At 44.7% G+C, this 22,128-nt stretch overlaps 1 protein-coding gene across 1 annotated transcript in view; it reads right to left on the bottom strand.

The window, feature by feature from the left end:
- Positions 1-22,128, bottom strand: part of TET1 (tet methylcytosine dioxygenase 1) — a 1,437,723-nt gene that overhangs the window by 406,994 nt on the left and 1,008,601 nt on the right. The window contains exon 6 of the mRNA XM_044055524.1: positions 15,039-15,128. Within this exon, the coding sequence (XP_043911459.1) occupies positions 15,039-15,128 (90 nt within the window). The remainder of the gene's footprint in view (positions 1-15,038; positions 15,129-22,128) is intronic.

Here is a 22,128-nt window from a genome sequence, read left to right as displayed (position 1 = left end):
TTTTTTTTGCCCTAACCTGTCAGGGAGCCAGGTTCTGGTGGAAACCCCCCACCAGTAGAAGGTAAATACCAATATGTCCCTTGTAAGGAAAGAGAAGAAAGAATAGGGGGATGGGGGAGGGAAACCAGGACTGCAACAGTGAATACACTCGAACATCTACATTTCTGGTAAGTGTACACAACTGTACTATGTTCTTTGTGTTTCACTGTTGCAGTCATCATATTTGGGTTGATTCCCAAAGCTGAGGAAATGGGTGGAGGCAGTCAAGGAAACTAGGGGCTGGCTAGGATGCCCTGCAAGACTGCAGAGGCAAACCCTGCCCTGGATTTGGAGAAGATAGGCAGTTGGTAATATTTGGTAAAGGTGTGAACAGATGTCCAGGTGGCAGCCTCCAGGATGTCCCTGGTGAGGACTCCTCTGAGGAAAGCTGCAGAGGTGGAGGCTGCTCTGGCGGAGTCAGTCCTGACCCCCTTGGGGGGAGGCTTTCTGTGTTGCTTGTAGCAGAAATGGATGCAGTGTGCTATCCATTTGGAAATGGTTTGTTTGGAGATGGCTTTGCCCTCTGCCCCTGCAGCAAAGCTAAAAAGCAGTTGATTACACTTTCTTAAGGATTTAGTCCTGTCTATATAGATTCTGAGCTGTCTGTGCACATCTAGAAAGTGCAGGATCCTTTCCCCTTGTTCTATGGGTTAGGAAAAAAGGTGGGCAAATGAATGGATTGGTTGAGAGCCACACTGGACACCACCTTGGGCATGAAGGATGGGTTAGTCCTGAGGGATACCCTGTCAGCATGGAAGATGATGAAGGGTTCCACAGCCATGAGTGCTTGCAGCTCAGAGACCCTTCTGGCTGAAGTGATGGCCAGAAGGAAAGCTGTCTTCCAGGAGAGAAATTTTAGCTCTGCTGAAGAGGCTGGTTTGAAGGGGGGCAGGCTGAGTTTTTCCAACACAAAGTTAAGGTCCCAAGCCGGGGTTGGTGTTTCTCTGGGTGGCCTCAAGTTGCTAGCCCCTCTTAGGAACTGTTTGATTAGAGGGTGTGAGAAAAGGGGCTGCTCAGTGTGAAAATGAGCCGAGATAGCAGATGCATGAATTTTAATAGACAAAAAGAGAGACCACTGTGTAGCAGGTCAGCTAAGTAATCCAGGATGAGAGGGAGGGAGGGCTGTGCCATATTGGCTCCCTTAGCCTGAATCCATGTGCTGAACCTTTTCAATTTGTCAGCATAAGACTTTCTAGTGCTAGGGTGTCTGGCCTCATGTATAACATCTAGAACCAGTTTACTGAGGTTGGAAGATTGATTGGGGGTTAGGGAATAAGCCAAGCTGTCAAATTGAGTGTCTGCAATTGGGGATGCATGAATTCTCCCTCCTTCTGGGTCAGGAGGTTTGGAATCTGAGGGAGGTGCCATGGTGGCAGTGGGGACAGGCTGCACAGCACGGGGTACCAGTACTGGTGAGGCCATTCTGGAGCTATAAGAATTGTCCATGGTTTTTCCTCCTTTATTTTGAGCAGTACCCTGGGGATGGGAGGTAGTGGAGGAAAGGCATAGACCGATAGATTGACCCAGGGGAAGGACAGGGCATCCACTTTCCAAGTCATGCAGTGATGCTCCCTGGTACAGAACTTGCAGTTGATGGTTGGTGTGGGAGGCAAAGAGGTCGACCTTTGGGGTGCCCAACTTCTGAGTTATTAGGGTGAAGGTTCTTCTGCTGAGCTGCCACTCATGTGGGTCCAGAAGATTTCTGCTTAAGTGGTCTGCCATAGAATTGAGAGAACCTGGTAGGAATTATGCTAACAGGTCGAGTTGCATAGCAGAGGCTGTGTGCCAAAAGGTCATGGTCAGCCTGCATAGAGGGTAGGAGTCAGTCCCTCTCTGCTTGTTGATATACCACATCACAGTGGTGTTGTCTGTTTTGATCAGGACAGCCCCTGGAGAGAGAAGGAGCTTGAAAACTCTCAAGGCATGCTGGACAGCTATCATCTCTTTTTGGTTGATGTGCAGATGGATTTGCTCCATTAGCCCTGTATGCACCTGACGTCCAGGTGTGCACCCTAGGCATAGTCTGATGTATCTGTGGTGAGGGTCTGGGTGGCAGGGGGTGGTGAGAAAGGTAGTCCCTTGTTGTAGGAACATGCTGTTGCCCACCAAAGAAAATCTTTTCTGAGGCAAGGTATTGTAGGTATAAGAGTCTCCAGGTCTTGAGAGTGTTGACACCAAAGGCTTTTAGGTACCATTGAAGTTTCCTCATATGCAGTCTAGCATATGGAATGAGTAGAATGCAATATGCCATGATCCCCAGAGCTTGCAGGATTTTCCTTGCTGATAGCTGGTGTCTGGTGGCTAGTAGAGAGAGTAGGCTGTCAGGAAAGTTTTCTTTTCTGGTGTAAGGAATGCCATCTGGGATGCTGTGTCCAGGCTTGCTCCCAGGAATATAATCCTTTGGGTGGGTACCTGTTTGGATTTCTTTTCGTTGATTGTGTACCCTAGGGAGGTTAGTAGGGAGTTTACAAAGGCCAGGTGCTTGAACAGCTTTTCTTGGCTGTCTGCCTGAATTAGGCAGTCATCTAAGTATGGGTAAATCTGGATATTCCTTTGTCTGCAAAAGGCAATGGCCAGAGCCAGACATTTTGTGAAAATTCAGTGAGCAGTAGATAACCAAAGGGAGGTGCAGAGAATTGAAAGTGCTGAGATCCTGCCCTAAAATGGAGATATTTCCGTCATGATTCCCTGATAGGAATGTGGAGGGAGGCCTCTTTTAGGTCTAGGGTGGCTAGCCAAGCATCCTTGGACAGCATGGGTAGCAGCTGCTGGAGGGTGAGCATTCTGAATTTTGGTGTCACCAGGAAGGTATTTAGAATGGATAGAATGAGGATGGGGCACCAGGTGCCCTCTTTTCTGGGTACCAGAAAAAGTCTAGAGTAGAAACCTTTGCCTTTCTGTTCTGCAGGAATGTGCTCTACTGCTCTCATAGAGAGCAGGGAAAGGACTTATTTTTGTGCCTCTGCCAACTGGTTTGGAGGTAGATCTGAGAACCCTTTAGGAGTTGGAAGGGTGTGGAAAGAAAATTTGTATCCCTGGGACACTATGTTGAGAACCCAGTGGTTGTTGGTAATGGTGGCCCAGGTGCTTGCGTGAAAGGAGAGTTTTCCTCCTAGCGGTAAGTAAAGGTGGGCAGAGTCATTGTGAGTTCTTACCATAAGGGGATGGCTTAGAACTCCCTGGTTTTAAAGTGGAGGAAGTCCACTGCTTAGATCTCTGCATGCCCTGTGGCTGCTGACTGGGGGGTCTGGTTCCCTGGGGTCTGGGGTGAACTGACCTAGTGGGAGCAGGAAAGGACCAGTGCTTGGAGGGACAATGCCTGCTGAACTTGGGTGGCTGGACCTGTAAGAAATCCTTAACTGTTTGCATAGATTTTGCTTTTTCTTCCGTCTTTTTAAGACCTCTTCTGCCTTAGTGCCAAATAAGTTGTCTTTGTGCAATGGGGCATCCAACAATTTAGATTGAACATGGTCTGGCAAGGGCTATTCCTTAAGCCATGCATGCCTTCTAAGGACAGAACCAGTGACTGCTGCCCTGCAAGAAGCTTCTAGGGTGTCAAAACCACAGTGCAAGGTGTGTTTGGTTACTTGACTTGCAGAATGCATGAACTCTTGTAACTCTTTAGATTCTGCACAAGCAGGAAAGGAAGACATTTTTTGTTTGTGGAGTTCCAAGGTATGTTGCTGAAATTTTAGTATATGGAATTGGCAATTTAGTGCTCTGATAGCAAGAGTAGCAGAGGTGTATACTTTTTTACCCCATCTGTGTAGCGCTCGGGAATCCCTATCTGAGGGGGAGGGATTCTTAGCAGAGGTTGCTTTAATTCCTTTAGGCCCTTGAGAAATTACTTCAGGGTTAGCAGTAGGATTTTTAAAAAGACATTTGTGTGAGTCAGGGACTCTGTAATACCGGTCTGGTTTTCTGGGTGCAGGAGGGAGGGTGTCAGGAGTCAAACTGGATTCCAGGAAAATATCCTCAACAACATCCAAGACTGGGAGAATGGTCTGGGTTCTGTGCTGTGGAAGATCTAAGAATTCCCTGAGTCTCTTTTTAGACTGGGGGTAGTCCTGACTTTCCCATTGGAAATGCTCCCCTAAGGTATGAAGGGTTTCCCCAAAGGAAAAATCCTCTGGGAGAAAGGCTGAAGGAATGGAATGCTCTGCATCAGAATCCTCATAAGCAGAGAAGGGTTGCATGTCTTCATATTCAGATGCATCAGAGTCATCAGACTCCTGTTCAGACAAAACTACAGGGAACAGATCTCTTTTTCTTTTGGAAGAGGTAGCTTGGCTTCCCCTGTTCAGCATAATAAAGTCTTCTGCCATTTTAAGCATTTGAGACTGAGGCAAGGAAGCAGGTGCCTGAGATTGGGTCGTCGGTTTCTTGGGTGTGGTTCAGACCCTGGGCCTAAGAAACTGTAGTTTTCGAAAGAACGTTAGACGTGAAAGAAGTCATCAGTTTGTGTTGAGAATCAGTAGGTCGAAGGGCTTCCTCAGAAGCCAGTGCCTGCTCAATGGCTCCAGACCCATCCAAGGTAGAGACAACTGCAGGATCCTTAGTCGAAGAAGAGTTTTGCAGCACACCAGACTCCGAAAGGATCTCGGTAGCTGCCTGCAAATCCACAGAAGCGGGCATCAGGGGCTGCGAAAGTGCCTCAGTGAGGACTGGAGCACTAGCAACTAGCTTAACGGGAGTGTTGTCGGTACGTTTGGACCTGTGCGGTCTGCCTCTGTCTTTATCTTTATGTTTTTTTGGAAGATCTGCTGTCGGATGGCTTACCGAAGCCATATCGGAATTCGAGGACTGTAAGCGAAAAAATCTAGCTACAATAAGGACCCGATGACATATAGTTCTGGAGTTGAACAAAGCACAGAAGCGACAACGGGGGATGTCGTGGTCTGGGCCTAAGCAAGTGGCGCAGTAAGAATGAAAGTCTCGGTGTGGTATTTGCTTTCCACAAGCAAGACAATTGTTAACTTTTTCTGACATTGGTTAGTGCAAGAAAAAAGGATCCCTAATGGGGTACTTAGCTTTAGAAGACTTCAGCTTCAATTCAGAAGACGAAACTCAGGTAGCGCCAACCAGCACTCGTGCGAACTGCTTCTGCTTCAGGCTTCATGGCAAGAAAGACTGATGTAATGGCGTCGACTGCCTTACTTTATACTACTGATGACCTGACATCAGTCCTGAAGCGACAGCAACTGACGCAGAAATACTAAGCCTCTGGTATTCGGGCAGGCCGAGGGCTACTCTGGCAGGGATAACTCAAATGTGATGACTGCAACAGTGAAACATGAAGAACATCATATGTTAGCTACAAATACAACCTGACCCCTGTGTGCCATACACAGATTTTACACATTACTGTTTTCTCTCCATAGCTTCTGAAGTTATTACAGAGAATAGACAGTTGTACAGGAGGAGAACAGAGCACTTAAGAGAGCATCAGGTTGAATATACTTACTTCTTAATGTACAGGTTTTAATATTGTATGTACTCAGGTAGTACAGATGCAGTGCTGTAGAATATAACTTTTATATATTGTTGCCACTTCTGTGCTAACTTCCATAGTTCAAAGGTAGCAATATGATTGTTGATTGTTACTACTGTGTGCATGCGTGTATGTGTCTGTATGCATATGCATGCCCGCATGCATTCTGCTACATACTTGGACAAGTGTCTCAATATATTAAGGCTGTATTTTCAAATGGCGATGATGCCCATGTGTTGAAGTCTCCCCATGTGTATTCTGATATAATTTTTAATTTGATGTATCTGCTTCATTACAGTAACTACATTAGAAGCGAAACATAAGTATGAGCTGCATTTTTTGGTGGACATTTGTGTTACAAACACTGTTTGTCAATATACTTGTTTCCCTCAATTATAGTACTTGTCAGGGAATGTTTGCCTGAGTAGCATTTTATCTTCATATATGAACATTGTTCTCAGACATCCTATTACTATATGTTAGACTACAGACTTGTGTTGGGTAGTACAAGTAGCAAAGCCTTGTTAAGACTTTGCCTTTTAGAATGCAAGTGATGATGGCTATGTATTCAAGTCCCCCTCTAACTTGTGTATGATAGCAGCCTTGGTAAATTGAAAAGTGAATTTGTTATTCACTCAAGTATATTACCTGTAACCTTACATTGTAAAAATAAATATCTTTCCTTTTTTCATTGTATCTGTACTTCCCTCTCCCACACCATCTTTGCTGCTATTTTTTATTATTTTGTTTCTTCAATTTATTTTACTATTTTATGCAGCAGCATCAAGACCTGCAGCCATCCTTCCTGCAAGGCATGTCAGTTCCCCACAGATGGCAGAAACATAAGCATCAGCACCATTACCACATCTGAGTCTGAGTCTGCCACAGTCACTTCTACACCACCTGCCTTACCTGTACCACTCCTTATAGGATCATAGGAAGTTACTAGGTTAATGGCCTAGGGCCCTTACAAGCCTAGTGAAGTTCTACCCTTACTTCCATGATCAGCACCTATTGCCCCTGTCCAAGAGGGACACAGGTGGAACCCCTGGGGTGAATTTACGGTTACCCATCCAATCGTCCAGAATGCGTTTGAAGAGGGTCAATGAGGTGTCTGTTTGACATGAAGTGGGAGTCTGTTGCAAAGGGGTGGTAACCACTGGGAGACAAATCTGTCCCTCCAGCAGTGTCACATACCAGGTTAAGGTCTTTAGAATGAGTAACCCTTGTACCATTTGACTTGTGGATATGCAGCACTTCCAATAAAGCAGGGTCAGATATTGCCTTATATGCAAGGCAGAGACTGCCTCTGCGTAGTCTGTATGAAACAGAATAAAGTGACAATGATTTCAGATGATCCACAAAGGACAGATGCTGAAGACTTTGAATTTTCCTTGTGAGGAACCTTTATGGCCTCCCCAATAGCTGCAAGTACTTGGAAAGGTACATACCAAAAGGGGTGTTGTACTCAACTACTGGCCTGATGAGGGAAGAGTACAGGGAGGTTATAGCTTCTTTTTTTCTGGAGGCAATGCCCTTACTTATAAGACGAGCAATACAGAATGCCATTCTTACCACTGTGGAGACATGGTAATCAAAGGTAAGGTTGCTGTCAACCTGTGAGCCCAGGTCTCTCACCACTGAATTCGTACTTAGGGTGTTATTATTGATGTGGTAGTTAGCAGGAACATCGATCTTACCAAAAGGGATGATAATACATTTTTTGCATTGTGTTTAAGTCCATAAATTTGTCACCACTTGTTTGTGTAAGACCCTCTTGTAGGATGTTGACAACATTTGGAGATTCCATGACCACTCCCAGTTTGCAGTCATCAGCATACTTTGTCAGCCACAGACCTTTAGTTTTTGCTTATACTTTGGAGAAATAGATTCCAAACAGTAAACATCCCAGGAGTGATGCCTGTGGAACACCACAGGTCCACTGTTGGAGGTGGGTTCCCCTATTTTGACTATATGTGTTCTATCAGTGAGCAGGTTAGTAACCCATCTAATGATACAAGGGTTGATATGTAGCTGAGTGAGTCTGTCAATGATGCCTGAGTGGGAGATGGTATCAAAAGCCTTGGCTAAGTCTAGGTAGGCTGCATGCACAGATTTCCCTTCATCCAGAGTCTTGGTGGCTGTCTCAAAGAAGTACACCAGGTTTAACAAGCATGATTTCCCTTTGACAAATCCAAACTGAGTATGGTCAAGTATTTGGAGATTATCTATATCTTTGTTGCTAAAGTCCATGTTAATTTGCTCCATGGCCTTGCAGATAAGACTAGTCAGGCTAATAGACCTATAGATCCCGGGGTCAGTGGAAGCACCACCTTTGTGCAAGGGAATAATGGTGGCGGTTTTCCATTCAGCTGGGATGAAGCCAGTGCTTAGACTATTACTGAAAAGAGTACCCAATGGTGTTGCTAATTTTTGTTGGAGCCCATGTAGGACACAGCCTGGGAAGTTATCAATTCCATAGATGCTGTGTTTTTGCCCTTAGAGAGGGTGTTTATGACATGCTCTTTAGAGATACAAGGTAGGGGACAGTTGGTAGGGATGTCATGAGGTACGTGTGGCAGGGACAGGGAAGTGAAGTTTTCACAGAACCTATCGGCCAACAGGTTAGTTATGTCCAGAAGCTCAGTATATGTGGCATCATTAACTACCAGTTTGGCACAGACCCAGGCCTTTCCTTTTAGGTTATGGATGTAACTAAAGAACGCCTTATGGTTGCCCTTAGTTGAGGAAGCTAATTTGGATTTGTAGTTTGCTTTGGAGGACTTCACAAGAAGTCTTATTTGCTTGTTTAAGGTGAGGAGGGAGTGTTTCCAGTTTAGGGTTCATAACCTGTTACCCTTAAGCTACACAAAACGAAGATAAACTAGTTCAACACAAACCAGCCAGCGATACAAACACAGTCAATTTAATGGTAAGCGCTTTCGAAGGAGTCAGTGCCCCAACTTCTTCAGATAAGGCAGACAAAGAAAGACAATGAAAGACAATGAACTCAACATTGTTGAGTTCATTGTCTTTCTTTGTCTGAAGAAGTTGGGGCACTGACTCCTTCGAAAGCACTTACCATTAAATTGACTGTGTTTGTATCGCTGGCTGGTTTGTGTTTAACCTCTTACCCTTAGACGGCAATTTCTTCCTCTTACTGTAAAGCTTTTTAATGGCAGTTGTCCACCAGACACGTTTGCTCTTCCTTGAGGAGCTTGTTTTGGTCCTATCAGGTACAGCTGAGTCAATGCAGTTATACAGGTGTTTATATAAAGCATTGGTGTAGAACTTGGCATAGCTGCCAGTTCCATCTGAGGGGGAGGTGCAGTGAAGCTATTTATACCATCCCGTAAGAGGTTATACTCTGCTTTGGAGAAATTTTTTAGTTTAGTTGCTCACCAGGGAAGACCTCACAGTGGGGGTGGTACAGTGTTCCCCCATATTGGTAAGCATCAGATCCAGGACGTTGGCACCCCTTGTGGGGGTGTCAACCAGTTGGTCCAGGGCAATGGAGTTAAAGTCGAGGAACGTTTGGGCAAGTGAGTTTGAGCACAAATAATTTACCCAGTCAATGGATGGGTAGTTAAAGTCACCCAAAACTATGGTGTTTGGATGTAGCTTGACAGACTCAAGTAGATACAAATAGGCAGAGTGGGTGTCCTGATTCAAGAAGGGGGTCCTGTAGCTGTCAATGACTCGAATATGTGTTCTACCAAGAGTTAATTGCACCTGAAGTATCTCCAGGGAATTATACTGTTTAACAAATCTGGAGGTGTATTTATCTTTAATGAATATTGATACACCACCTCCTTTAGTTTTCACGCCTTCAGTTTGTGGTCTGAACATGTGGAAGGAGGTGTAACCCAGCATGGCTGGGGTGCTCTGCACAGCACCCCAGCCTTGCACCAGCACTGGTACTGTTGTATCCATTGGTAGCATTACAAGTGGATGTGACAACGTTTGCAACTCATCAGCAACTGGCAGACAAAGTAGGGGAGATAATCAACAGGAGATTAGATGCCTGCATTAGCTACATGGTGACCTTCCTCCAGTGACATACTCAGTTGCATCCCTGCACAGCACTGGCTCTACAATCTGAGCCAGGGCCTGGTGGCAATAGTACCCAGGATGGTGAGTTCACATTGGGATAGGGACAGCAGCTGCATAACCCCATTCTTTCCCCCATCCTGGTTTTTGCCTCCTTTTGTGTCTATGCCCACTCCTGTTTGTTGTACAATCCTCACCTCACCATCGTCTTCCCTCTGTTTGTCTGATGTCTCCTTCACAGTTGTGTTCCTCTAGTTTTGTTACCACACCCTTTCAGTCTTGTCTGTCCTCACATGCTAACTACCCTACACCTCTTAAACTTTATCTTACTTCCCTTACTTTTTTCTCCAATTTACCTCCTCCACAGTTCTAAACATGGGCACATGTCCTGCAAAAAAAATTTTCTCCACCTTCCCCACCTCCATCCTGTTCATTACTTACTTTAACACCTTACACTCCACTTCTACATTCTAATTTCCACTCATTAATATGGTCAAAAATAGATGACCACACTTCACCCATGGTCATTTAAGACTTCCAAATCACTTCTACTTTTTGCCATAACTTTGGGTGCAAGATTGCACAGAGCACTTTCAAGGTACATATACAACTCACAAGCAATGGTACTGCTTTGTGTTATACCAAGAATTTGGACTGCCATGTTTCACACTGCAAACTACTATGTTCAGCAGCTATCATACACTACTTACAGTGGGCTTTTCCACCACTTGTTGAATAAATTAAGATCCCATTTTTGTGCAAAGGTTGTCAGAAAAAAAAAGTTTCTGACCACAAATTTTCAAGCATTTGTCTTTGCAAAGTGTTACAGTGCCAACTATGTCTTCAGGCAAATTGTTTAGAGCAAAAAGGTGGCTTCCTGAAGAGTTAAAAATATTCCTCCCACTTCTTCCACTGGTATTACAGGCCAAAACTCCTTGATGAACAGTATCAAGGGCCACAAACAGAAATCTGGAAAAACCCTGGCACAAGATGTTACATATGCTAGGAGCATACCACTTAATAGTGAGCAATGCTGCCATCATTACAATGACATGAAACATAGAAATCCTAACCTCTTGGGCTAATGGGAGGCCCAGGTGATGCAGCATGTCTACCATGCAATGACTAATGGACTCCCAATTCTTGCAGCTTGAGTAGCCCATAGTATCCCCTCCCTTTTGTGTGTATGGCTGCCCTGTTTGTTGCCCAGACCTCCCCGTCACTACTGTCTTTCCTCTGTGTGCCTACTGTCATCTTCTCCAGACCTTCTCATCCCTAACTATGTCATCTCCTCTCCTGTTAGTTTTATTTGTCTTCTGTGTTTGTTTATGTGCTCCTGCTACCTACCCTAACTCCCTTATCTACTTCTTACCTCCGTGTCTCCCCCAAATTATCATCTCTTCATGTATATATAATGGGCACTTGGCAACCCCAAAAAAATACCCTCATTCCCCACTTTCATCCTGCTCTTTCCTTAACCCTTTACCATATGACTGAACCTCTGATTGCTTCCCCATTTTCACCACTTTCCCATCTTCCAATTTTCAAACTTTTCTGTTCCAGTTCCAGGGATTTCTTGGCTTTTTGGGAATTTTAAAACTTTAATTTGATCAAAAATAGATTAACAGACAAGGTTCATGACTCTTAAAGGCTGCCACATAACTTCTCTTTTTTGCTACTACTGTTTGCACTGAATCACACAGAGCATCATTGAGGTGTGTGCATGACCAATGAACCCTGCTGGTATTGTATTTCCAGCTATACCCACTCTTCCTGCAATCCATGCTGCAGCCAGGAGAGGGATATTTGTTCATGCACACCTGCCTAGCTGAATTCATTGTGATTGTGCACTGGGGCTTATCACACATGCATAGTAAACAGAGGCCTAGCTGCACTCGTGCCTGCACTGTTTCTGAATCCCAGGATATGTTCAATGGGATTGATGCATTCATTCAAGACTAAGTCTTTTAGTATCAAATCAATCACCTAATATGTTAAACAATTGGGACGGCTTGCACCTGTCACCCTTAGGCTTTCGTATACTGGCCAAGGCTCTTGCCACCCCCATAGTGCCTTTTTTAGGCAAGGCTCAAAGGACAAACCCACCTCCACAGACAACCCAAAATAAAAAAACTAAAGGTGATGCTACTCAATGCCAGAAGTCTAAACCTCAAGATGCACGCACTCGAGACTCTCCTCAGTATGGAGGAAATCGATGTCTGTGCAGTAACAGAAACCTGGTTCAAGACTCCTGAGAGCACCCCAGCACTACCAGGTTATAACTCATACCATGTGTTTCAGCCCCAAAACTCGGACCGAAGCACAAAAGGAGGGGGAGTATCTATATTCATCAAAGATACCTACACCTCCAGGTTAGTGGCACAGCACGAAGCATCGGAAACCATCCATGTGCAACTAACAGCGGGCAAAACTGCCTTTCAGTTTGTAGCCTGCTACAGAACACCCTCTCTATTACAGGAACCCCACTTGGCATTCCTGAGAACACTGGAGAATATGAAGGTCTCTCCAAACACTATGTTACTGGATGACTTCAACTACCCAAACATTGACTGGGAAAACTACTCAAGCCCAAACACCCTCGCCCCAACGGTTCCTTGAATTTATAAACTCTAACACAATGGAACAACTGGTCACCACTCCCACAAGTGGGAGCAACATATTGGACCTGGTCATCACCAACATGGGGACTCTATGTTCCACACCAGAGGTAAACCCCTCATTGGTAAGATCAGACCATACACAAATTTCCCTGGACATCCATATCCCGTCCCCACCCCCAGCCAAGGAAATCACTGTAAAGAATTTCTCCAAAGCCAACTTTGCACCTCTCAAGACTGAGGTGGAATCCTTCAAAGCCCCTGGACCAGAGGATAATACAGCCCAATCCGCAGAATCCTTTACAAATGCATTCTATGAGCACCTGCAGGAATGCATGGATCGTGCTATCCCAAATAAAACCAAGACTCACTCCTCCAAAAACAGGAGACCGGTCTGGTGGACCCTGGCCATAAATAAGCTATACAACAGAAGGAGGAAGCTACTACATGACAGAGCAAAATCCCAAAAAGGGAAGGCATCTCTGATCAGTATTAGCAAGAAACTTCGATCCCTCATAAAATCATCAAAGGCCAGTTTTGAAAGAAAAATTGCCCTAGACACTAAAGATAATCACAAGGCCTTCTTTAGTTATGTCAGAAACATGGGCGGAAACTCCCAGATATGCTCTGAATTGTTGCATAACGGTACAAAATATACCAAACCTACAGACATAGCCAACATCCTGGCAGACAGATTCAGCGCAAACTTCTCCCCCCTTCCCCCCAAAGGAGCAAACGCCTATCCCAACTGAATGTAACCTCCCTGACATCACAGATGCACAGGTGAACGCTGTCCTCTCCAAAGCAAAAAACACAGCATCTATGGGACCGGACGGTGTCCCAGGCTGTGTCTTACACGAGCTCCAAGAAGAACTGAACCCTCACATTAAGTCACTGTTCAAACTTAGCCTTACTACAGGATATGTACCCAAAGAATGGCGTACAGCTACAGTGGTCCCACTCCACAAAGGTGGTGCCACAATGGACCCCAGAAACTATCGCCCCATAAGCCTGACTAGTCTGGTCTGTAAAGCTATGGAGCGTATTATCATGGAACTCATAAACAAAGACATTGGGAGCCTCCAGACACTGGACCCTACCCAATTCGGCTTTGTTAAGGGCAGATCTTGCCTCTTAAACCTAGTTGATTTCTTTGAAACAGTTACCAAAGCCATAGATGAGGGCAAGGTAGTCCACACAGCCTACCTGGACCTCGCAAAAGCCTTCGACACAATACCCCACTCGGGCATCATAAATAAGCTTACCAGCTTAAATATCAACCCCTACATCACAAGATGGGTTGCAAACTGGCTCAGAGATAGAACCCACATGGTCAGAATCGCAAGTACCATGTCCGAATCAAAACCAGTTACAAGTGGTGTCCCACAGGGCTCAGTTCTGGGACCTCTCTTGTTTGGTATATACTTCTCTGAGGTTCAGGCTAACACGGGGGGATTATGGCTGACAAATTTCGCAGATGACTGCAAACTGGGGGCCATCATCGAATCTCCAGCTGACACAAGCATCCTCCAAAAGGGTCTCACAGAGGTGGATGCTTGGTGCCAGAGCCACGGCCTCAAGCTAAATGCTAAAAAGTGCATAGTCATCCCCTTTGGGAAAAACAAGGTGCCCACAAATTACCACATAGGTGGTAATCCATTAAGTATGGAAGAAGTAATTAGAGATTTGGGGACCAACGTAGATAGTAATCTCTCCTTTGATAATCACGTTGCCAAAGTGGTTAGAAAGACCTTCTATATAGCCCACCTTATCACGAAAGGGTTCGCATCTAGATCAAGAGAGGTCATTGTGCCCCTCTACTGCCACTCATCAGGCCCATAATTGAATACAATGCCCCTTTTGGGATGTACCTTACCCGACACCTGCAGCAACTGGAGAGACCCCAAAAGTACCTCACCAAGAGGATCATGGGCTACAAACAGATGTCCTATGCAGCTCGACTAAAGAAACTCCAGCTCTACTCAGTTGCTTACCGCCTACTCAGAGGCGATCTATGCCTGACGTACAAAGCCATGTCAAACCCAGAATTAATGGACATGCTCCACCTCAAAAAATCCTAGTCCCTTAGAGCTACACGCTCCAGGGACCTAAACCTCAGCACAAAAATAAATAGGACATGCTGGAGGGACAGATTCATTTCCCAAAGGCTCCCCTCACTCTGGAATAGAATCCCAATTCATGTTAGACATAGCCCCTTGCTGACCCTCTTCAAGCGAAATTTGGACGCGTGGATGGGAAATCGCAAATTCACCCCTGGGATCTCTCCTGTGTCCCTGCTAGACAGAGGCACAGTAAACTAATCTTAAAAGGGTAGCTTCTGTGACCTACTTTACAGAGGCACAGTAGGCTAATCTAATAGGGAGGCGGAAGCCAAATACACTCTGGCTAGGCTTAAAAATGCCCTAGGGCAGATAGCCTAGTATCTACCTATGAACCTATGAACCTATGGATATGACTGAATAAAACACTATTGAAAAACATGCTCAACATTTTATTGGAATAATCACCAGCATTAATAAATGTCCCCACACCCTGTACACCTGAAGCTTTTCTCCCTGGTACTCTTCTGTAAACAGGCACTATCCAAGTGGCCTTCTACAGCCTGTAAATAAATAAGTAAGAAAGTAAGGCAATAAATAAAGTTATGGAATAAACAGCACTTTCCTCTCCACACTACGGGTTATTGCTGCACTAAACATACACATATAAAAGCACTGAACATAAAAGCTGATTTAACACTATACAGTAAAAAGAACTAAATAAAAAAACCCTCCTCTGATGGCTTTATTCAAAAACACATTGCTATGCAAGGAGTTTACCTGATTTTCAAAAGCTTCTGGAGCCAGTTTCTTATAGACAGGTGCCAAGTTAGTGGCTAAAATCTGTAGATGACGCTCAAGTTTCTCTTCCTAAAAGGACAAGAGTACTGCCATTACTAAATGGACTACCATATCATTAACACAACATTTCTTTTTCTGTATTTTGTTATACACACACACACACAAACACACACACACACACACACACACACACACACACACACACACACACATACACATTCTGAGACATTTCTGTGTTATTCACCATGTCTGTGTTTATGTTTGTCTCACCAGTGTGTGTGTGTGTGTGTGTGTGTGCGTGTGTGTGTGTGTGTGTGTGTGTGTGTGTGTGTGTGTGTGTGTGTGTGTGTAAAATCTTTCTATACATGTGTATATATAGAAGTCAAACATGAAAAAGTACAGTTTTGTACCTACCATAAATGTAGATGTTCGAGTGTATACCCTGCTGCAGTCATCACACTTGGGTTATCCTGCCGTCAGGCGGTCCCGCAGCCGGCATAAATTACAAAGTCTTGGTCCGGCGTCGGTTGCTGTCGCTTCTTCCCTGACGTCAGAGTGCCAGGAGTATATCAGAGGCATCCGACGTCATTTTCTTCAGTTTTTCTTGCCCCAGATGTCAGGTGCCCCTAATAGGTAGGCAAAAGATATATATATATATATATATATATATATATATATATATATATAAATACATATGCATATAGCTATATGGGAAAAATAAAACAAAACCCTTAGGCGCAAGCAAATACACCCCAGAGGTAGTATAGAATAGAGTGGTAGAGATAAGTACAGCTAGTTTAGAGGGGATGGAGGGAGGGCAACCTCGACTGCAGCAGGGTATACGCTCGAACATCTACATTTATGGTAGGTACAAAACTGTACTATGTTCATCGTGTTACCCTGCTGCAGTCATCACACTTCGGTAGAATCCCAAAGCTAAGGATGGGTGGTGGACTCAAACAGGGTTAGAGGAGGCTAGAAGGCCCTGCAAAACTGCAGTGGTGAAGCCAGCTCTAGTCTTAGAGTAAAGTGGTAAGTGGTAATGTCTGGTGAAGGTGTGTACTGAACTCCAAGTTGCAGCTTCCAGAATATCCTTGGTTGGCACCCCCTGAGGAAGGCTGTAGATGTAGCTGCTGCCCTTGTAGAGTGGGGCCTTATGGTACAGGAACTGGTTTTCCATGGTGGGTATAGCAAAAATGTATGCAATGTCCTATCCATTTGGAAATGGTTTGTTTTGAGATAGCCTTTCCTTGTGATGCTGTAGCATATGATACAAAAAGTTGGTCAGATTTTCTGAAAACCTTAGTTTTATCCAAGTAGTAATGTAGCTGCCTGTGAATGTCCAAGGAATGCAGGAGTCTTTCTCCTTTGTTCTGTGGATTTGGAAAGAAGGTGGGTAAATGGATGGTTTGATTTAGAGTCACACTAGATACCACCTTAGGCATAAAGGAGGGGTTAGTTTGTAGAGAAACTCTGTCTTGATGAAAAACGAGGAAAGGCTCTACTGCCATTAGTGCCTGAAGTTCTGAAACTCTTCTAGCTGAAGTGATTGCTAGCAGCAGGGCAGTCTTCCATGATATAAACTTTAAGTCAGCTGATAAAGCTGGTTCAAAAGGAGGTAGCATGAGTTTTTCCAGAACAAAGTTGAGGTCCCAAGTAGGTGTTGGTGCTCTCCTGGGAGGCCTAATGTTCTTGGCCCCTCTGAGAAACTGCCTTAAAACTGGATGTGATAATAAGGGAGGATCCGTGTTGTAGTGAGCAGAAATGGCTGAGGTGTGGATTTTAATAGATGAAAAAGAAAGCCCTTTGTGTAACATCTCAGTTAGATATTGCAGAATCTGAGGTATGTCAGGTTGAAGGGTATTTTGGCCTTTAGCTTGGTTTCAGGCACAAAACCTTTTCCATTTGTCTGAGTAGGCTTTCCTGGTGCTGGGTCTCCTGGCCTCTAGAATAACTTCCATAACAGCTTGTGAGAGAGGAGCTGGCTGGTTGCTTAGGTGATTTGCCATGCAGCCAAGTTTAAGGTTTTGAGATGGCTGTGTAGAATCTGATTGTCTTGCTGTGTGAGCAGGTGGGTAATTTGTGGTAGGACCCATGGTGGGCCCTGGGCCATATTCTTTAATAGTGGGTACCAGTGCTGGCGTGGCCAGTCTGGAGCAATGAGTATCATTCGGGGTCTCTCCATCCTGACTTTCAGTAGCACCTTTGTGAGAAGGGGTAGTGGAGGAAAGGCATATACTGTTAGCATTTTCCAACTGAATGAGAGTGCGTCTACTTTCCAAGCTTGCTGGTGAAAAGTCCTTGTGCAAAACTTTGTTAGCTGATAGTTTTGAGGGCTGGCAAACAGGTCTGGGAGCCCCCATTTTTGAGTTATCATTGCGAATACTTGTGGATCCAGTTTCCACTCATGGGGATCCATGATGTTTCTGCTTAGGTCATCTGCCAATGTGTTCTTTTTTCCTGGCAGGAATTGAGCTTGTAATTGAACTTGGTAAGCCAGTGCTGTGTTCCACAAGGTCATTGCTTGCCTGCATAGAGGGTAGGTGTGTGTACCCCCTTGTTTGTTTATGTACCACATTACTGTGGTGTTGTCTGTCCTTATGATACGCTGTCCTGGATGCAAGAAGTCCTTGAAGGCTGTCAGAGCATTTTGTACAGCTAGCATTTCTTTTTGATTGATGTGCAGATTCCTTTAATCTGCTGTCCATAAGCCTTGAACGCACCGTCCTGCCATGTGTGCCCCCAGGCATTGTCTGATGCATCTGTTGTCATAGTTTGCCTGGCTGGGGGTAGGGTGAAAGGCTGACCCTTGTTTAGGTGACAAGCCTGTGACCACCATAGAAACTCCTGTTGAAGGCATGGAATGAGATTTATCATGGTTTCCAAGCTGTGGCTGTGTTGAGTCCATACGCTTTTTAGGTACCATTGTAATTTCCTCATATGCAGTTTTGCAAATGGTATTAGTAGTATGCAAGATGCCATGAAGCCCAAGGCCTGCAGAATTTTTCTTGCAGGGAGTTGGGTCTTTGTTGCCATTGTTCTGAAGTATTGAGTTAATTGTAGTTGTTTGTCTGGCATCAGATAAGCCATCTGGGCCATTGTATTCAAGCTGGCACCCAGGAATGTCATAATTTGTGAGGGCACTAGTTTTGATTTCTTTTCGTTTACTGTGTACCCTAGGCAACTTAGAAGATGCTTTACAAAAGCCAGGTGTTGTAAGAGAATGTCTTTGCTTTCTGCTTGGATGAGACAGTCGTCCAGGTATGGGTATATTTGAATTCCTCTCTGTCTGCAATATGCAATTACTGGTGCCAGGCATTTTGTGAAGACCCTGGGTGCAGTAGATAAGCCAAAGGGCAGTGCAGAGAATTGGTAATGGGTTGAACTTGCAATGAAACGGCGGTATCTTCTGCAATTTTGTCTGATAGGGACATGCAGGCATGCCTCCTTGAGGCCCAGCGTTACTAGCCAAACTTTCTTGCCCAACATGGGAAGAAGCTGCTGTCGTGTTAGCATCTTGAATTTGGGTACTTGCAAGACGGTGTTTAAGATTGAAAGGTCCAGAATGGGTCTCCAAGCATTGTCCTTTCTGGGGACTAGAAAGAGCCTTGAGTAAAATCCTTGGCCTTGCTCCTGTGTAGGTACCAGTTGAATGGCTCTCATGTCCATGAGAGCTGTAATTTGTTTTTGTGCCTCTGCCCATTGATTTTGTGGCAGGTTTGGCATTCCTTTTATCCTTGGCAAGGTGTAGAAATGGAATCTGTATCCATGTGAGATAATGTCTAGGACCCATTTGTCCTTTGTGACGATGCGCCAGTTGTCTGCAAAAAGTGCTAACTTTCCTCCCAAGGGATCTGCCAAGATGGTTTTGCTTGGCAGTTTGAGGTTTGAGTCATTGTGTTTACCTTCTAGTGGTTTGGGACCTGTCTTCTCCTCCCTTCTGTGTTGTAGTGCCCCATTGGCGAGGTTTGTAAGGGATTTGTGCTTGTCCTCTGCCCCTTAGGCGCCTGTATTTACCCCTCTGTGGTCTGTCAGAAGCTGGAAAGGACCAATTTTTTGTTGGCCAATTTCTGCTGAAGCGTGGGGGCTGTACCTGTAAGAAAGCTTTGACCGTTTGCATAGATTTTGCCTTATCCTCCATTTTCTTTAAAACCTCCTCTGCTTTAACCCCAAATAAAACATCCTGCTGTAAGGGTGCATCCAGTAACTTTGCTTTAACATGATCAGGCAGAGATTGTTCCTTTAACTAAGCATGCCTATGTATAACAGACCCAGTAACAGCTGCTCTAGAGGAAGCTTCCAAGGCATCAAAACCACATTGTAAAGTATGTTTGCCCACCTGTTCAGCTGCATGCAGCAGATCTTGCATTTCCTTGAATTCAGACTGTTGAGGGTGTGTGCCCATCTTTTGTTTTATTTGAGACATTAGGAATTGCTGGTATTTAAGCATGTGAAATTGACAATTTAGTGCTCTCATAGCTAGAGTAGTCGAGGTGTAAACCTTCTCTCCCCCCCCCCCCACCTATCTAGTGCTCTGGAGTCCCTTTCTGAGGGTACAGGATTTTTATCCATAGAAGCCTTAGCCCCTTTGGGACCCTGGGAGATTGTTTCTGGATCAGCAGCAGGGCTTTTGTAAAGGAATTTGTGAGAGTCAGGCACTCTATAGTATCTATCTGGTTTGGCTGGAGCAGGAGGCAGAGAATCTGGATTTAGACTAGATTCTAAGAAGACATCATCCACTATGTCCAAAACTGGGGGGATAGCAAGTGGTCTGTGCTGGAGGAGTAAAATAAACTCTTGGAGCCTTTTCTTTGAGTCGGAGTAGTCCTGACCTTCCCAGTGGAAATGTTCCCTCATGGTGTGTAAGGTTTCCCCAAAGGAGTAGTCTTCAGGGGGAGAAGCTGAGGGAATGGATTCCTCAGCATCAGAATCTTCATAAGGGGGAAAGGAGTAATCCTGTTCCTCAGAGGAGCCTGAGGAAACAGACACCTGATCAGAGGAGGCATAATCCTTCTCTTGTCTAGGCCTTTTGTTGGGGGTGGGGGGATGGGAACCCCTGATCAAAGAAATCAAATCTTCAGCCATTTTAAGCATCTGTTTCTTAGGCATAGGGCCTTGACCTGGAGACTGAAGTGTAGGCTTTTTTGGTTTTAGAGGAGTCTTACGTTTAGCATAAGATTTAATGGTGAGGGTAGTCGGTCTGAAGACACCTTCAGAAACCGAAGGTGTTTCTGCAGCACCGGCTTCCCCTACTGCAATGTCGTCGGAAGGGCCTAAAGAAAATGGCTGCGTCGGCCTAGAAATCTCTGCTGGTGGGTCCGATGCGGCCTGGGGATCCAATTCAGCGGTAGCCAGGGGCTGCGTAGGCACCTCACTGAAAACTAGAGAACCGGCGACCGGGCCAGACGAGGCCTCGGAGTCTGGCTTGGATCTAGGCTGCCGGTCCTTATCCTTGCGTTTTTTATGCACTCCGGTAGTTGGTTGCTCCAACGGCATAGTGTAATTAAATTTTCTACCGAAGTAGTGTAGTGGGAAATCAAAACGACGCTTTATGGTTTGCTTATTGAACCTAGCACAAAACCGACAACCAGTGACGTCGTGGTCTGGGCCTAGGCAAGGTATGCAAAAAGAATGAAAGTCCTTATGAGGTATTTGCTTCCCACAAGAAATGCAATTGTTAACTTTTTCTGACATCGGACTGAGGCAAGAAAAGGTTCCCCAACGGGGTACTTAGCTTTGAAGACTTCGGACTGAAACTCGATTCGAAAATCTCAGATGTCGGCCGACCGGCACTTGCGAACTGCTTCTGCTTCGGGCACCGCGTGGCAAGAAAGACTGAAGAAAATGGCGTCGGATGCCTCTGATATACCCCTGGCGCTCTGACGTCAGGGAAGAAGCGACAGCAACCGACGCCAGACCAAGACTTTGGAATTCGTGCCGACTGCGGGACCGCCTGACGGCAGGATAACCCAAGTGTGATGACTGCAGCAGGGTAACACGATGAACATCATGTGGACACACACACTCACACACTCACACACACACACACATAGATATATATATATATATATATATATATATATATATATATATATATATACAAAACCACCACATACCAAGGTGTCAGTAGGCTTTTTTCTTTCCTAACTGCCTTCTCTTCCTACCTTTGGTGCTTTCATAAACCTATTGAATATTTGAGAAGTCACAGACATTTTAATGTGTAGTCTCAGATCAAAGAAATGGTGGTAATGATTTATTTTACATTTGTTAACTGTGCAGGTAGGCTGATCCGAAGACCCTTTCCAGCCATGATGAGACCAAACACAGCAACAGTAGGAAACAAAAATGAATTGGCAGTTCAAACAGAAGAAGCATTCACATAGCAAATTGGAGCTTATAATAGAAAAACAGATCCATACAGATTCATATTCATTCTGAGTAATCATGTAAGTACTCTTCAGTAGAACAATAGTTTAAACTTGGGTCCAATGCATATTTGAGCAACAGTTCATTACAATGTAGTAAAACAAAATATCACAGGTTTTGAAGTTAAAACAGCAGACTGTAACAACTAGCATGGTAAAGTAATGCTACACAATGACAGGCGAACAATCCTGAGGTAATGAATGAGTATAAACATATGTATACTTCCTACACTAACACTCTGTGATTACATACAAAACTTAATTATGATAGAGAAAGAGGAAGACTGAATGATGAGTCTGCAGCTGAGTCCAAGCATTTCAAAACAAAAAAATTAACTCCTGTTTTGTAGCTGATGAAAGTGTGTGTAAAATATTAGAAAGATGAACCAGAGAGTGGCACTAGAAGAAAGCCAGAGCAGCTGGTTGGTTCTCGGGAAAACTGGTAAGCCTGGTGCTCGAAGCACTGGTGCTTCATACACCTGATGGTCAGTAGCTATGGTGCTCTGTAACTATGCTGCCCAATGGTAAAGTGAGTTACAGTGATGAATTGCTGATGCACAGGAGGGATTGACAGGTAGGGTACTCATATAAAGGGTAAGGATCAGAGCTATACTCAATAATGCAAATCAACTGAGGAAATGACG

The sequence above is a fragment of the Protopterus annectens genome, chromosome 14.part0 (assembly GCF_019279795.1).
Source record: "Protopterus annectens isolate FY-2018-M chromosome 14.part0, PAN1.0, whole genome shotgun sequence".
NCBI lineage: Eukaryota > Metazoa > Chordata > Ceratodontiformes > Protopteridae > Protopterus > Protopterus annectens.
Note: the sequence above shows the minus strand (reverse complement) of the source record. Positions and strands in the feature narration are given on the sequence as shown.